Source organism: Rhinolophus ferrumequinum, chromosome 19 (assembly GCF_004115265.2).
Source record: "Rhinolophus ferrumequinum isolate MPI-CBG mRhiFer1 chromosome 19, mRhiFer1_v1.p, whole genome shotgun sequence".
In the NCBI taxonomy this organism is placed as follows: domain Eukaryota; kingdom Metazoa; phylum Chordata; class Mammalia; order Chiroptera; family Rhinolophidae; genus Rhinolophus; species Rhinolophus ferrumequinum.
Window position 1 is genome coordinate 22,701,423 of NC_046302.1, and position 17,275 is coordinate 22,718,697.

A 17,275-nucleotide genomic window follows, 5' to 3' on the forward strand; every position below is an offset into this window, starting at 1 on the left:
TATCTAAGGAGATAAAAGTTCAGCCTGGTCAGTATGTAGAGCTAATGAATAGAAGGTGAACGAGGTAACGGATTTTTATTATTTGTTCCTATGTTATGGTTAGGAAGCCCATTTTAAACTATTATCTTATCAAAAAGAATCAACACTTGAAAGTCTAAAATTTAATTAGATGTATGTTTATTAAGCAAGACATGGTTTCTACTCTCGGGTAACTTAGAATCTGACAGAAAAGTTAAGACACATTTCCATATTGTTACAATACAAGTCAGTATGTGCCTAAGGGAAGAACACAGTGGTATGTGAACATTGGGGTAGGTGTGTGGGATTTGTGCCTACATTTATTTCTTCAACAAATATTTAACAAGTGCCTTCTCTGGGGTTACGAAGATGAACAAGACAAAGAATTGAGTCTCCTGGGGGAGCCAGACACTCACATAAATAATTAAAATTCTATAAGTGCAAACATAGAGATATACACAGGCTCTAATGGAAGAATGACAATCATTATTTTTGAACACTTATTAAACACTTTACAAACATTTTCCCATTTGTTTCCCACAATAACTTGACAAGGTAGGTATTGCTATCCTTATTTTCAAGATGAGAAAACCAGCCCTCAGAGAAGCTACATAAATTGGAGAGGTTCCAAAGTTTAAAAGTTGAAAATTTGGAATTCAAACCCAGTTCTCACTGACGAAAAGACCCAGTATACAAGACCCACCGTAGTATACTGTTTTCCAGGAGCACATGGGTGCTCAGAGCAGGGCTTCTCATTTGAACCATGTCAGAGGTGAGCTGAGTTTAGGGGTTAGGAGATGTTGGAGAGGTTAAGGGAGGTTAGGTGGGTGCTTCCACAGAGGGAACAGCATGAGCAAAGGCCCTGGAGGCAGGAAACGGCACAATGTCGGGGAATCAGGGCCATTCTAGGTTCTTGGAGAGTAAGCAGAGAGGCAAGAATTGGCAGGAAACGTGATTGGCGAAGCATTGGGATCCTGGAGGTTATTGTGTGTGTTAGGAAACACAATTGTATGACGGGAGCCGTTAAGGAGCTTTCAGTGGAGAAATGCCAGGCTTGGGTTTATATTTTAGAGTGATAACAAGGGCAGTGGTGTGGAGGATTGTGTTGAGAGGAATCAAAGTGGGAGAACAGTTAGGAATTGTTGCAGCACTGCAGGCAAGAGAAGGTGAGGGTTTGATTTAGGGTAGTTGCAGAATGGATGGGAGGAGAGGAGAAACTTGAGAAAAATGCAGGTGGTGAAATTAGTGGGCTTCCCCACGGCTGTGGGGAGTCAGCACAAGGAGAAGTCTGGCTTGACTCCTCAGTTGCCAACATGGGAGACAGAGTAGATGGGATGGTGATGCCATCGAACGAGGAGAAAACAGGTTTAGGGGTTAGATGATGAGTTTAACTTCAGTCATGTCGAGTTGCAAGTGCCAATGGGACATCCAGGTGAAGCGGTCCAGCAGGAAGTTGGAAATTTGAGTCAAAGTCCAGGACAGAAGTGTGGGCTGGAGAAAGAGATTTGGGAACCATTATCCTACGGGTGGAGTTAAAGCAAGTGGAATAGAAGAGAGTCCCCAGGCAGAGTGGATGAAGTGAGCTGAGGGATGGTCACGGGAGCGGAGGAGAGCGAGGGAGTGGGCTGCGGGGACAGGCGTTAGGGGGGTGGTATTGTGTTGGAGAGGGCATGAGAGAAGGTCATTAAGATAGAAGATAAGTGGGTACTTCAGGCAGAGCAAATAATAGGGACAAAATAGCGGGGAAAGCAAGAATGTTTTCAAAGAATGTAATAGTTCAATTTGGCTGGATAATAATGGATTTGATACAGTTATTTGGTGATATTGGGCCAGGGTTACATTGTTGAGGGCCTTGAAGACAGGCAACAAGAAGCTGGGAGCAGAATGACGCTGTAGGAAGTTTATTTTCAAAGTGTGTAGAATGGATTAAAGGGAGGACTTATATGTACAATGGAATATTATTCAGCATTAGAAAGAAAGCAGTTCTGACATATCTACAACATTGATGAACCTTGAGGACATTATGCTAAGGGAAATAAGCCAGTTACAAAAGGGCAAATACTGTATGATTCATCTTACATGAGGTAACTAAAAGAGTCAAATTCATAGAGACAGAAACTAGAACGGTGATTTCCTGGACTGGTGGAAGGAGAAAAGGGAGTTATTTAATGGGTATCGAGTTTTGGTTTTGCAAGATGAAAAGAGTTCTGAAGATGGATGGTGGTGATGGCTGCATAACAATGTGAATGTACTTAATGACACTTAAAAATGGTTAGGATGGTAAATTCTGTTTTACCACAATTAAAAATTTAAAAAGAAAAAAAGAGGAAAAAAGGACAGAGTGACGAGGAGTGGGAGTTCTTTTCAGAGGCTATTTTGAATAGTTCCAGTCAATGCTATTGTGTCTAGACCTGGGTAGGTAGCAGTGGAACTATTAGTGGGACACTATGAAAGGGCTGAGTTTGTACATCAGAGGTGGTCAAATGTTGGCAATGTCATATGATTCAACTTAATAGAAAGGCAAGTAGAGACAAATCCTTTAATGGAGTCCAAGAAAATGTACATTCTTACCATTTAAGTTAAATTGCAAAATATTTCTTGGGGCAGTTGCTTTCAAACTAATTACTGAAATAGCAAAATATTTTCCATTTTCAATCATCTCAGGTCAATTTGAAAAATGGCTTTTCATTTTTTTATTGGTCTTCACTTTGTTCGGTGTGACGTTGAGTTGCCAAAATTGCCTTCAGTCTTTTGTGCTTCAAAAAGGGAAAGTTTTCATTTTGCCATTTCATCCTGAAAACTTTCAAACACTTTGGGCAGTGCCCAGCTCTGTCCCCATAACTCACTTCATCATTTCAGCTCTAGTTCTTGTCGTTGGCATCCTGCCGATGCCACGTTTCTGCTTTAGCGCTGGTCCGAATCCAAGAGGGCTTTGTTACCAACATCCACTGACCCATCTATGAGCGGAGAGTCTTGAACATTTCAACAAAGTAACAGAATGAAGGCAGCAGGTTTCGTTGTCAGTAATAATCGATGGGGATTAAAGGAAAAGAATCACACACGCATAAGTGTGCTCCACTCTTTTCTGAGGACTTGTTAAGCTAAATCAGGGTTGAGTTTTTCCCTAAGGTTAATAGCAGCCATCCCAATAATATTATCATTTAAATTGGTAGTTCCTCTAGTGTTCTGAGAATACGTCTCAGTTCATAATATTTCTGAAGAACATTTTTCTAAACTTTGGAGACATTTTGAGGAAATGATTAGATAAAATGAAGTCCTATAAAATTTGCCACAGGTTTTCTGCTCTTCGGGGATGAGAGTCATGATTATCGCTCCCCATGGCTGTGTTTCTGTTTTTCTCCAACACTTCTCTCAAGTGTTGAAATGGGAAGAAGAGGAGGTTAGAGCACAAAGAAGCAAAGATAGTGGCATGTTAGTGGGAACGCTAGTCACCCAGGAAAATAGCAAGAATGGGGTGGAGAGGAGTGTTATGGGCTAGATAGGGAAGTCCTTAAAGAAAACTGGGACCTAGGCAATTTTCAGAGTGTTGAAGGCAGGTTATGGAACAGCCGTCTGGATGCATCAGTGGGAACCAGTTTTTGTCCCTAGACTTTGAGGTTGTGGGGCCTGGAAGAATGACTCATCTCTGCTGCGGAGGGGCATGAGGAGAAATGTCGTTACCAGCGGGACCCAGTGGCTAAGACAGAAGGATGCCAAAGAAAGGTCCTGGATTTCTCCCAACATCTTTGTTATTGGTCAGAAGAAATTTCCTCAAACAATGAAATATTGTTTGGCGATTCCACTGGATAAGAACAAAGGACAAACAGCACTTTGAGTGAGAAAGTGATGACCTCACGGATTGCACAACACAAATATGGTAGAAGAAAATGTTTAGGAATTGCTTTTCCTTGGGAATCTTGGTGGATGAAAGAACACACACTTCAGAGCAGCGGTTTAAAGGTGGGACACTTAGGGGCCAGCCAGGTAAGGTACATGAGTGATGAGGCTAGGTGAGAGCATGAAGATGCTCTTCTTCAGTGAGATGTCTCTGGCTTCTCTAATGGGACGCACCTCGATTCTGCCCACCTATTTTCAGGTGGGCATGTAAGATGCAGGGTAACAGAAATTCCTTATTATTGATGAAAAGAGTCCCAATTTTAAAATGTTGGCAACTAATTAAAATATTAAATAAAATGCATGGTAAGCCAAACCAAACGTATCTGTGGCCAGATCTGGCCTGTAGACTGTTGTGTGTGGTCTCGGCTTTGGAGCCAGAGGGGACCTTGGCAGGAAGCTGGCTCTGGGGCTTGCCATGAAGGCTCTCGGACCCTCAGTTTTCTCATTCATAAAATGATGGGTGGAATAATACCTAACTTTCATTTTTTTTGATAAGGATTAAACATACCCTTCATGTCATTAAGTGAATGTATGTAAAATATTTTGCCAGTGTCTGCTACTTAGTAAGTTGCTCAGTCCTGGCACTCAGTAAAGTCATGCGTTTCTTCAACATTACCTTCGCAAACTTAGTACACAAATAAGTCATCTTAGACGTGTAATAAATGGCTGAGTCCACAGCTATATTTTAGGTTAAGATGTGACTATTAACATCGAAAAGGCGTGTGGCTTAGAGCACTTCCCTCAATTGCCCTGCCCTAGTGCCTGCTCTTTAGATCCACTGATCTTATACATGCCTGAAAGTCATAAGGTAGAAATATATGCATTATACACTAAGAGAAGCTGTATGTGAACCTTTCAACAACAGCACTAGAAACATCTATTAAGGTAACGCTTTCCATTCAGTGCTTGGCTAGAAACGGTGCAAAGTGAATTTACGGACACAGTTCCTTTCCTCTCAGAAGAACTAAGACATATTCCAGGGACAACAGAGATTTTTTTATTCATATGAGGAGGGATCTAACAAATGAACAAATTAAGGAAGCAAAGAAAAAGTAGGGAAGGAATGCCTTCATTTATTGGTATGAGAAGAATCTGATGCAAGTCACATCAGGGGAAAATCATTTTGCCTTTTTCCATCGATCAGAGAGCTCATGAAGTGTGAAATTTCAAAATTGAATAATCTAAAGAGATTCTTTCTTGAGTTAACATAAAAGGAATGTCCAGATACATAGAGAGGCGAGTATTTCAAATATAGCGTAAGACTTGAGCAGAGGCTTAGAGATGGGGAAAAAAAAATGATTGCTTACATGGATTTGAAAAAAAATTGTCTGGAAGGATATGACCTTGCTGAAGAATTAAGATGTGAGTGACTAGGCAATTCTTCTGCAAACTAAATGATGTGAGGCAACACCCTTCTGTAAAACTCAGACTTGGTCTTCTTCAGGTAGGGTGTCCCCCAGACCTGGAAAACATCAGCCCTCTTCCAGCTGAACACTTACTTATCTTGACCTTTTTTTTTTTTGTGGTGCTTTTCCAGTTGGTTGAAGTCAACCTGCTGCTCTATTCTTTTCTATAATTTTCCTGAATCATGTTAGGGTTATGTAACAACTGTAGTTAGTACTGGGGATGAGAACTCAGGAAAACGAGACCCTGCACAATTGCTTAGCTTCTAACAGTAGTTGTGGAGCCTTCACTTTGACTGGCTTGCTGCGCCATGTCCATCTTCAGTGGCCATCAAATGCCGATGCGGGGAAAATTGGCCCGACTCTCTTCTTCTTGGATTGTATTTTCTTTGACCTTGCCCACTCCTATAGCTGTCTGGACTTTCTTGTCAAAGTGAGAGTTTATTTTCGTTAGGCTAAATTTGTTCCAGGGACTTTCCCCCCTCTTTTTGAAAACATTGTGTCTTATGATCAACAGGAGATTTAAAAAACTGGGGTGGGGGGAAGCCTAGTTTCTAATAAAATCTTTGACTCTGTCAGTTTTACTCGGCAGGAATAAAGGGGTAAGTTGATTTGAATTGCGATAACTACCTAGTTGAATTCACACATGCACATGCATTTATATCCACATTTTTATTTAAGAAGTTTCAAGATGTCAATATATATTTCTTGCCTTTAGCTGTTATGAATACATGTAATGATAAAACAAAAGTAAATATGTAAGTTTATAATATTCTGAGAAGAGAATTTGGTAGTGGTATTTGCTGCTTGGGTTCATCCTACCTCTTTACCTATTTACCAGCAGTGTCTCTTTACGTAAGTTACTCAACCAAACTCTGCTTTAGCTTCCTTTATTCTACAGTATGTGTGTGTGTGTGTGTGTGTGTGTGCGCGCGCGCGCGCGCACGCACGCTAACAATAGCACCTAAGTTAGGTTGACTAAATGGAAATGAAATAAATTAATGCATTTAAAGCACTTAAGTATTGAATAAATGTTTAAGTATGACAATATTATGAATATCATAATGATTATGATTGAGATTGCAAAATATGACTTTAAAAGTAACACTAAGCTGAGTCAGCCCTGGTCTAAGGTTAACAGGCAATTGAGCTACTATTAAAGGCTTTGGCCAACCATTCTTCAACTATCAGAGCAGGGTGGGATGTTAGCCATGGGCAAAATATTTCCTTTGCCATATTCCACTAAGGCCTAGAGGCTAAGATGCTCCAAGAGGCCAAATGAGAACTCACCTTAGGGAGATGTTTGCTGTATTCCCAGCCTACTAATTCCAAGTTCTACTAATTCAGGCACTGATCTTTTCAAAGGCAATTCTAAAATTCAAAATTCTCTGCATCTGCTTATATATCCCCTTCAGCTAAGAACTATATATTTTAGAAGATAACACCTTTTTGAAGAATAATTATTCATGAATAAAGTGTAAGAGTCTTTTTTCCCCTCTTTTTAATTATAATTGGTGTCCAAGTAGTTCTTGAATTGCTAGATAATATTTTATAGACCGTGAAGTTAGAGAATTTATCAAGTGTCCTCACATTTCCATTGCCTGAATGAATGGTTTCAAACATGTGAGAAAATCAGAAAATTGGGTGCCCTGTATACACATTTCCAGTGAAATTTATGGCCGCTTCTAGTCCCAGCCACATCAATAATGCACATCTATAGGTAGTTTACCAGGTTAAATAACTGTGGTTTTGGATTTAATTGCTAACTTGTTACTCTACTAGCAATTCCAGACAGGGGAATAATGGAGTGAAGGGGACTGCCCAGCATATTACTGCTGCCTGAAAAAACAAATAAGATCCTTAGGGTTTAATTAGAGAACTAATAACTATACCTATAGCCTGCTAATGTTAAAATGGGAACATTGGACATCTGGAAGCTAAGTCTAGATTTGGTCACTTGCCTTTGGGAGTCTAAATCCATGAGATTTTGACTGTCCAAAGGGGCAGTGGCACTAATACCTGGGGTTTGCACGCAGGCAGAAATCACAAAGGTGATTTTGAGTTGGTCTACAAAGTAGAACAATTCAGGAGAGATAAATGGAATAGGTATTTAAAAATCACAAAAAATTCAGGATGGTGAATGGCTTATTTGGCCCAAACTTGAAAATAAGTAATTTAAAAGGAAAAATTGGTATATAAAAAATGTGTTCTTACTTCATAAAAACTTACATGGCCTCTGGAACTCACAACCACACAAGATATCAGCTGGCATCGAGAGTTTGTTTAGGAAAAGAATGACTGAAGCACGACGTATGGTTACACACGTTTGGTGGAAAAGGTCAGGAAAGGAGCATATATGGCAAAAGGTATAGAACAGCTTCGGTAGACAGTGTTGTGCATCATTTTTTTCTCTCACCTCTCTTCTCTACCACCAATGCCAAATAATCACATATAGATATATATATATGATTACTCATATATATGATAGTTTTATATATATGTGTGTGTGTGTATATATATATAGTTTTACACACACACACACACACACACACACACACACATTCCACCCTCTCAAGTGCATGAGAAATGTTAATAAGAGAGATAGGACCCTTGCTTCCATTTTCTTCTTTCCAAAATTATGAAAAGAAAGGTTTTTGTTTGCTTGTTTTCTCCTTAGGTGGTTTACGAATAACTCTGAGAAAAATGTCTCTATCCTTTATAGCAGATCCCATCTAAAACTAGTTTTGTATAGTTTAGGAATAAAATTTCAGGCTTCTTGGCATATTTTCTGTGCTGTTTTGTCTAAAAAGATCATTTCAATATCTCTAAGTTACTAAGAATTCACTGCACATGGTATAGGAAAATTTAAATTATACAATTGAGATTATTCTAGAGTACAACTCCTTAAAAACAGAAAGAACACCGTAAGACTATGGTCTAGAGGCAAGAGTAAATGGAGTGGAAAAGTGGTAAAAGGTTGGTTTAGAAGGTTTAATACTCATGACCTGGCAGCCGGTTGCCTCTACCCACTCAATGGGAGACACAGATGGGATACGGCAGGTATGTGTAAAGAGTGAAGTGATTCATGAATACTCAGCCATGAAAAAAATCATGGAATAAGTATGACTATAACTATCTTGGCCTATTAGTATTCAAATATTAATACTTACTTTCCTTTTAGAGATGTTACTGATTATTTACTGATGAGAATAAAATGATAGTTTGGGAAAAGGAACACATATGTTCAAGAAATGCATTTAAACAGGGTTTGAATGACATGTGATTTGCTTAACTCGGAGTAACAGTTGACTTGTTGAAATGAGTTTCCCATCCTGATGTGTCTTCTACTTTAGGGTTCCTTGGAAAAAACTTCTAAAATGCATTGCAACTTTTCACAGAGATGACACATGGTCCTATTTTCCGAAGACTTTGATTTAATATTTAAATGCAATGGTATTTGACTTTGTTAGTACAGAATATTTAAACTTAAAAAGAAAATACCTTAATTTGTTTATGCATAAGCCTATTAAAAATGTTTCTAGGGGCTCTTGTTATGTTTATTCTCTAGAACATAACCTATCTTTGAAGTGGTATATTAGTTTTAAAGAAGTCATTCCCAAGCTAAATAATTAGGCTGAAAACAGAAGCTATTCTTAGAGTACATTCAACATATAAAGCTATGCATATGATGCTTTGATTCAAATAATATTCTTATAAAACTTGGTTATTGTTTGAGGTCTATATTCAGGTTGGCAACTTTTGTTTTGATGATTATTCCATCCCCACATAACCTCCCCCCACCCAATTGAACCAGAATTAAGAACGTATTTATATCTGATAAGGCTTAAACTTCTCAACCGCCTGCTTCAGAAGCAAAGACCTTTAGTGGTGGTATTCATTTTGTCTCTGCAGAGAAGGCTCAGAAGAAAACAGAATCAATTCCCTTACGTTTTTCTGGAAGAGGAAGGTTGCTTTGATCTTAGCATGTTGTGCATTTTTTATTGGCTGTTGAATATAAAAAGCCATAGCCTCATCTGGTTTTTCTGCTAATTTCTCATATTGCAAATCACATAATGCCTTGTCATCTAAAGTAAAATGCCTAGGTCCAAAATATCATTTCAACATTGATTTATCGTCACAGTTGATAGAAAGAGGTCCAGGATGTTAGAAAACTATCCAAGGTTTGATTAATATGTCACAGACTGCTAAAAATATATCCATGCACTTTAGACAACGAATTCCAGGATGTAGACATTCACTAATGCTATTTTAGATCCCTTTTCCTATCATTACAAGGGGCTGTTGTAGCTAATGTAGCAGCTGCCTAGGTTATTGCTTCTATAATATGATCCATAATGCACAAGCAACTCTTTTCCAAACATTTTAGAGCAACTCAAAATGTTTATATGTCTCTGTTAGGTAATTTTCCTATAACTTTGTGCCAATTGGTGTCATACTATTTGGTAAAAGTCTTCATTAAATCAAGACAACTGCACTTAGTTAAATTTCTCTCATACAGAGAATTACAGGAAAATTATAGCTAGCTCATTTGAGGCCATCATGATGAAATGAATGCAAACTACAAAAATGGAGTTGTATAATTAAACATCAAATAGTCCAAGTAATAAAAGTCATAGATTAATTGTCTCTCAGTTCTAGTCAGATCCTTTAAATACTGTCTCACGACTTCAGCGTTGGTTCTTTCATCGGACGAGTGCCTATCCTTAAAGTTTGGAAATTTCAGCTCTTTTGGAGCACCAATCAGCTCTAAAAAGTAATTGGCATCTTCTTCCAAAGTCTCAAATTTTCCGACAAAATCATAGTTGATCAAACATGGATAGCAGAGTTTGCTGACCTTTTCCCAGTGAATGTCCATTCCTACTGGACGGTGAGAATCCAGCAAATAGTGGACAAACTCTTTGAACTTGACTCCAGATCCATTATTTAATGCTTCTTCACAGGCATTTGGCCGATATTTCTTTATAATTGCCTTCCCAAATACTGGATGGTAATAACTATTGGGGTGTTCAAATTTGTCCCTAAATGCTGACACTAATCTTTCCATGGGATCACGCACAAACACAGCTTTGGTGTAGGTATTCAAACGAGTATATATCCCTTTTAAGTCAAAGCTGTCTAGTTTTTTCAAATGCTTCCCATAGTGAACAGCATCATGGGAGATATTGTACGCAGAGGGAGCCAGTCCATTTAATACCATCAGAATTCTTTTCCAGTTGGAACAGCCGGCCTTGGGTACTTCACAATATAGGATTTTGTGTTTGTCTTCTACATAGATTCTGGATACCATGTGAAAAAGCTGTGACTGAGGATGACTTACCGCACCGTAGTTCTTGCAAAATTCCTGAAGGAAAGACCGGCGCTTCTCTTGGGTTTCATCAGTTCTCCTCCATTTGGTGTCTTTGACTAAACTTTTGTTTAAAGGGTGAATGTCCAATGGCCAACGCATTTCTCTGAACTTCTTGAAAAGGGTCTTGGTTCTTTGACGTTTTTCAATCACCTTAAAGGTGGGTGACTCTGTGGTCTTGCCCAAAGCTTGACTCTCTCTTTGTGAGTGGCTGGTCTCCGTGAAGACCCCAGGAGACCTCTCAGAGTTAAATAGAAGATTTTCCTTGTTTTTCTTGGGATCCTCAGGGATGTGGTACTTGGGGTCCTGTTAAAATAGAGGAGAAATGTTGAAAGCACACCCACAAATGTGGGTATATTAATAAGGAACTTAACATAGTTGTTTTAAAACACTATGGAGGAGAGCACATTTCATATAAGCTGCCAGAACGACTTACCAAAGCATGCCAAATATATACTTTGTAGTAAGCTTCTTTACAGAAAACATAAAAATAAAAAATGGCATCCATGCATCATTTTGGACCAATGTTTCACATTCTATATGATCTATATTTGGGTTACTTATATGTTGTTATTCATTTAATATTAATGTGCTGCATTACACTAATAGATTTTTCTCATGCTAAGTTATCTGAACATTATTGGGATAAAACTATTAGTTGATTTGAATCTATGTTCTTAGTAAGTTTGTTATTGTCTTTGTATTACCCTGGCAGCTATTGTTGTCAGTTATATAACCTTACAAAATGCAGACAAGAAAGAAAGAAAGAGAGAAATGAAGGAAAGAAAACAAGTATCCACAAGATGGAAATGAAAGGGCTCTGAAATTATCACCTGAGCTCTGCCTGTAGCATAATAGAATGTAGCTCAATTATTCTGTAGGTCAGTGATTGTTGAGCTATTAAGCAGTGTGTTACTTTCTAGCACTGATTTAGTTAGTCCATCTGAATATAGATACAATGTAGTTTTGTTTGGATGGCAGTTTCTGTTTTTGTTTTTGGGGGCATCCTGTAATGCTCAGAAAGGTTCAAAGTCATAAATTACAACTTAAAATTGTGGCAAGGATAATTATAAAACCTTGATGACCACCTCTGTGTTCTAGGTACTTGCAAAAGTATTTCCTCCCACCCTGAAAAATGTTTTATTTTTATAAATTTATTTATCACAATAATTTAAGAACTATAGTCATACTATCATATAATTTAATTCATGTGTGAGACCTTCTGTCTTTCCCAAGTGCAGAATGACTAGGGAATCCAAAAAAGTCTACCTGATGTCCCTGCTATATAAAGTTGTATCAAAAGTAGAATTAGCATTTAGTTCTCTTGTCAGCAGGTTGAGTCTGCCCATCTGCCATCTACTCTTCATCTGACTACATCCTTCCTACAACTCTCACGATGACTGGGTAAATAAAGGAAGACATGGAAGAAGGGATTTACAAGGGGGCATCTTCTTTAGGGACTAAAATTGTAACGACCTGGGCTTCTACTCTTGCTATACTTGGGAGCCTTCGGAGGGCTCTGAGCAGAGAAGTAACGTGATCTTACTGAAACTTGAAAAATATGATTGAGGAGAAGACTGGACTGAAGATATACATACATCTAGGGTTGTCAGTATGTTATTGGAAAAATTAATGAAGAAATGATGTGCTGGGGGAGTAATGCATGAGACCACCAGTCTATGGTGGGGAAAAGTTCCTAGGAGAGATGTGTATATAGATATACAGACAGATATAGATGTATAGATACATTTACCATTGTATCCCCAAGTGTCCAAAATGGCCTATAACCTTTAGCAATTGCTCTAGAATATTTGTTCAATGAACAAATGAAAGAATGGATGGAATTAGGTATTCAAAGAAGATTAAGAATTTTCTAGCAAATTGAGCAAAAGAGCAGAGGAATGAAATACGGTGGATGGCAGCCACCTCCACGCATCATGGTCCTTTCAATAGCTGAGCTTTAAGGGAGGGTACCCTGCTTCCTTCTAGTGCAAGAAGATCACGTGAGTAACCCCTGATCACCATACACCAACTTGTGTAACTCCATAAAAAACAGCTGCCGTAATCTTCAACTCTAAAACCATCTGTCTGCTGTCTTCTCAGAGATTGCCGGGGTGACTTCAACACTGTGAATCCCTCTTGACTCTGATAAAGTTTTCACACATAATATAAAATTCGACTTGAAATTTGAAAGCTCATGGGGTTATCGGTAGACTGCATGGGAAGTATGCAGCCTAGGCCGGAAATAAAACTTGCCACTCTATTTCTGCTGTTATTTTTTCAACTAGTATAGCTATAAATAGTAATTGCTAATCTTATTGTTTTAATAGTAGTAGTATTTTATCCTAGTGACCTAGTGAATTTCATGGTTCCCCAGTGTTCATTATTATCCAGACTATACTTTGTGTGCCCCTCCCCATACCTTAATTAGTTCTCTCCCTGCCCCACTAACAAAAACAAAAACAAAATCAGCCTTCCACTGTGCCCTCTGGACCTTCTGCTTGTGGTCATGAAATTCCCCTTTAATCTCCAGGGATTTCTGGAGTGTTTGTTTCCCGTGACTTTCTCTAAATGAAACCTGGCTGGTCCCCAAGACTCTGCTTCCCTTGCAATTTCTCAAGTAGACGAAACTTCGCTTATGTGAACCACTTGTCCCTCAGCGGGCAGAGAGGAGGCTCTTTCCTTGTACTCCACTGCTGCTTCCAGGACGTTTCTCCTGGCAAAACCTCCTGCTTCTGTGAGGGACATGTGTCCTGCTGAACTTCCGTCAACCCCTCCTCACGCTGTCATCTGCTTTTACCCTTGATCTTGTCACTTTACGCTCAGATTTTGCTTCTTCATTCCCAGATTTTGCTTCTTCATTCCTACTCTTCTCATTATGTGTAGTGACTCTGACACCCAATGAATTCTCAGTTGCTTGACCACCTCACCTTGACTAGAAGTGTTCTCTATTTCACATAGACCTTGCCCTTGCCAGGGCCTGCACCACCCCCACCATCTCTCTGACCACCATCGTCAAACCTTCCAGCTCATTGCTCCCGTTTTGCAATTCTGTGACCACTTTTTACTATATTATCTAAACTCTCAGCAGCCAGCCACGCCTGCTCTGTTTCCTTTAGCTCTTAGAAAGTCCCTTCCATAAGGAGCTGGTTAGTATCTCTTTTGTCCAAATTATGTTTCCCTCTGAGATTTTCTCCCACAAAACCCTGCTCATTTTCCTCATTGCACTTATCACAATGTGAAACAATTTTATTTCTTTCTATGTTGTCTTTTCCCACCCCATTCCACCTCTCTTGCATTAGAATGTGCCTGCAGAGGTCTTATCTTTCTTGTTTTCTGCTTGATCTCTGGAACTTCGCACAGTGCCTGGCACATAGAAGATGATCAATAAATAACTGTTGAATGAGCATGTATGATTATAATGTAATGATGGGCTTCCACACAATTGTTTCATGACCTTGTTGAAGAAAAACAGTGTTAACCAAAAGGTCAAGGGTAACAGATAAATACTTCACCAATTCTTGTAAAGGTGCTGAAAATATCTGTATTCAAACAAACCCTTGGCAGAAGAGAAAATAAATAAAGTAGGCACATGAAGCATTGCTTGTGCTAAAGTATGAGTGTCGGGCTTGGAGCCTTACCTGCTGGCCAAATCAGATTGGTTCAAAGTCATTCAATGCTGCCTCGGAAGCTCTGGAGGCTTGCCAGGAAATCTGGACTCCCAAGCCTCACTGCAGGCACCTGGAAGCAGACTCTCTGGGGAGGGGCTCCTGACTCTAAACAAGGTCCCCAGGCACTTCCCAGGCAGTAATGGCATTTGGTGACCACTGAATTAGAGTACAGCAAAGGAAAGTAAAAAAAACAAGAGTTCATCTTGTGCCATCTAGGAGAGGAACACACTCAATACGCTGGGCATGAATATTTCAGTAAGCAGAGACTAATACTCTGTTGTAGGCAGGGATGCCCCATCAGCCTTCACATGGACCATGTGAAATACTCTTCCTATGTATCCATTCCCTTTGCTGGATGTCCATGTTTCCCAAGCCACTTTCTAATGACTAGCTGGGCTAGAAAAATAACTACATGAGGAAAAGATTCATTGCTCATAAATAGAGTTCAATCTCCTGTTAGTTTATTTAGCACAAGTCAGCTTCCTCAGCTTGGACCAAATCAAGATATGGGCAAAGTGTTAATTCTAAGTAACAATACCTAATTAAGCATCTTTTTTTTTTTTTTGATGTCCATTAGACCTTCTCCCAGACACCCATTATCTCACCATCGTTCACCGTATAAAAGCCAGTATTAGGATGTGGTGACATCTCTCCCCACCCACAGCCTTCCACTTCCTTCCAATCACGGAGACAGCTTTCCATGAATAAGGGGTTTGGACGACTGAAATCAAGCTTAATAGTGTTTTCATTTGAGGCTTATACTTATGAGTTTCCATCATCATCATCATCATGATATCAAGATCAACAACAATAATAAAAAAAAAAAGTAAACTCTTACATCTCCTTTCCTTCAGGGTACTTCATTCTGATTGTCCCTAAAGCAAATATAGGTTAAGCCAAATTTATCTTGTTCTTTCCAAACGTGGCTCCTCCCGCACTCTTTTCTATTTCTGAAAAGGTTCTATTACATTCCAGTCACCCCCTCATGAAATCAGAGAGATGCTTTCACAATCAGAAAGTAAACTGGTTAATTTGCATCTCATAACGTCTTTTTAAAAATCTTTTTATTTATTTCTTAAGTGTATATTCTTAAGTATCCTCCTAATTATTACTCTCCCTGAAATTTATTACCAAATTAGTCTTCCTAAAACATTTTATTTTTTATCACTTAAAATTTGGAACTGGCTCAACTATATATATAAACTAAAGTCTCAATTCTTTAGCTGGCCTTGGCAACCTGTCACCCTAGGGCCTCTTGTCATTTTATGTTCTGCTCCTGTCCTGACATGTTCTCTGTCCTCTACTTGCTTCCATCAGGCTCTCAGCATTCCCCGTCAATGTTCTCCCCCTTTCTTGGGACTTTGCAGATATCCTAGGCTGATAGAAAATGAAAACCACCCAGGTCTTCAGCAAGGAATTCCACTCTCTACGAAACAACTTTAGCACTTAGTCCCTACCACCTGTAAGGAAAGTAATTCTATTCTAGCTTACATTGTTATTTGATTTTCTCACTGCAGGAACTCTTTTAGCCACAGCTAAATTGTACACTATGGCAGAAAGCTATCGTTTTCCACAGACGCCTTTAAAGAGTGGCTATTATGGTAATGTTAGTGGAAAGATATGTAACTGTAGATGAAAGAAATGAGTATTCAAATAAATCGAATGAAAACAATTTGTGGAATGTTCAGTAACTGCAGTAAATCTGAAAGTCTCATTCTTCTTTGTTTTTAAGGTCTCCGTATCAATATACCTCCCCTGTGAAGTCTCTGATCTTCAATATTGATACTAATTGTTCTTCCTCTTTCTCCCACCCAAAGTCGTGGAGCATCTGCTACAACCAGACGCTGTGCTAGATTCCAAGGAAGGCGTGGTGGATAAAACACATGTGGTTTTTGTCCACACGGAGCTGATATTCTTGCAGGGAAAAATATATTAAGCAAATAATTACACAATTATATAATCTATTACCATTGAGGCAAAGGCTCCAGCAGCGTGTATCAGAGGCTGGGAGAGCAGAAATGAGAGTGTGGGGTATAAAGACAAGTCGGACCCAGTTTGAAAGTTCAGTCTTCTATTTAGCACATTTTTTTTTTTTTACTCTAGTTAGTTGTTATATTTAGTTGTTTAGGTGACTCTCTCTATATTTTAAGTTTACTGAAGGTCAGTGTGTAGTCTTGTAAGTCTACATAACCTCCACTAATATCTAGAATAGTTTCTTGCACAAACATATGTTTTGAATTTAATTGAAGGGCAATATCATTCTTGTACCGACCCTTATTCAGACAACTATTCACACTGGCTTTATGCTGTTGTCAAGGGTGGTATTTCTGTAAGACTGTATCTGCTATTGTGTACCTGATAGAAACTATGTAACTCAATGACTTTGATAATACATTCAGTCACACACATGTATTGAACTATTAAAATATGCTGTTTTTGCCATTGTATAAATAAGGATGAACTAGATAAAAATTTATAGCCCCTTGAGGATGCCAAAGTTTAAATGGGTTGATAAAAATAAGAAGTTTATGGAAAAAAAGTGACAATTGCCATAGGAAAGGATTCATAGGGTGCTTGGGGAACAGAGACAAGAGCACTTAATTTTTCTGAAAACATTTTTTTGGGACAAATTACACAGAGGAAGTGATGCCTGAGATGGGTCTGGGAGGATGACGGGGATATTGACAGGTGGACAAGCCAGGGAGGGGAAGAATTGTGCATTCCACCATGCAAAGGACACTCAGGGGACTAGATTCAGATGACAGGCAGAGGCAGGCAGGGTTGGGAGTCACTCCAGGAGGGCCTTGTGCCCATATAAAGAGTCTAGACATTGCCACATAGGAGACACGAATTTTCAATAAGGCAGGCACTTAGAACGAACATTCTGGGAATTATTTGAAGCAACAGTAGGAAACTGATCA

The 17,275-nt window shown here is 39.0% G+C and overlaps 1 protein-coding gene across 4 annotated transcripts in view; it reads right to left on the reverse strand.

Annotated features, from left to right (window-relative positions):
* Window positions 1–209: 209 nt before the first annotated feature.
* The window catches only part of CHST9 (carbohydrate sulfotransferase 9), a 247,558-nt gene continuing 230,492 nt past the window's right edge, over window positions 210–17,275 (reverse strand). For 3 of the 4 annotated variants that reach the window (XM_033087654.1, XM_033087656.1, XM_033087655.1), the window contains one exon: window positions 210–10,989. In XM_033087654.1, coding sequence (XP_032943545.1) covers window positions 9,898–10,989 — 1,092 coding nt within the window. In that variant the 3' untranslated portion in view covers window positions 210–9,897. The remainder of the gene's footprint in view (window positions 10,990–17,275) is intronic. The other variant, XM_033087652.1, reaches the window with a different exon arrangement.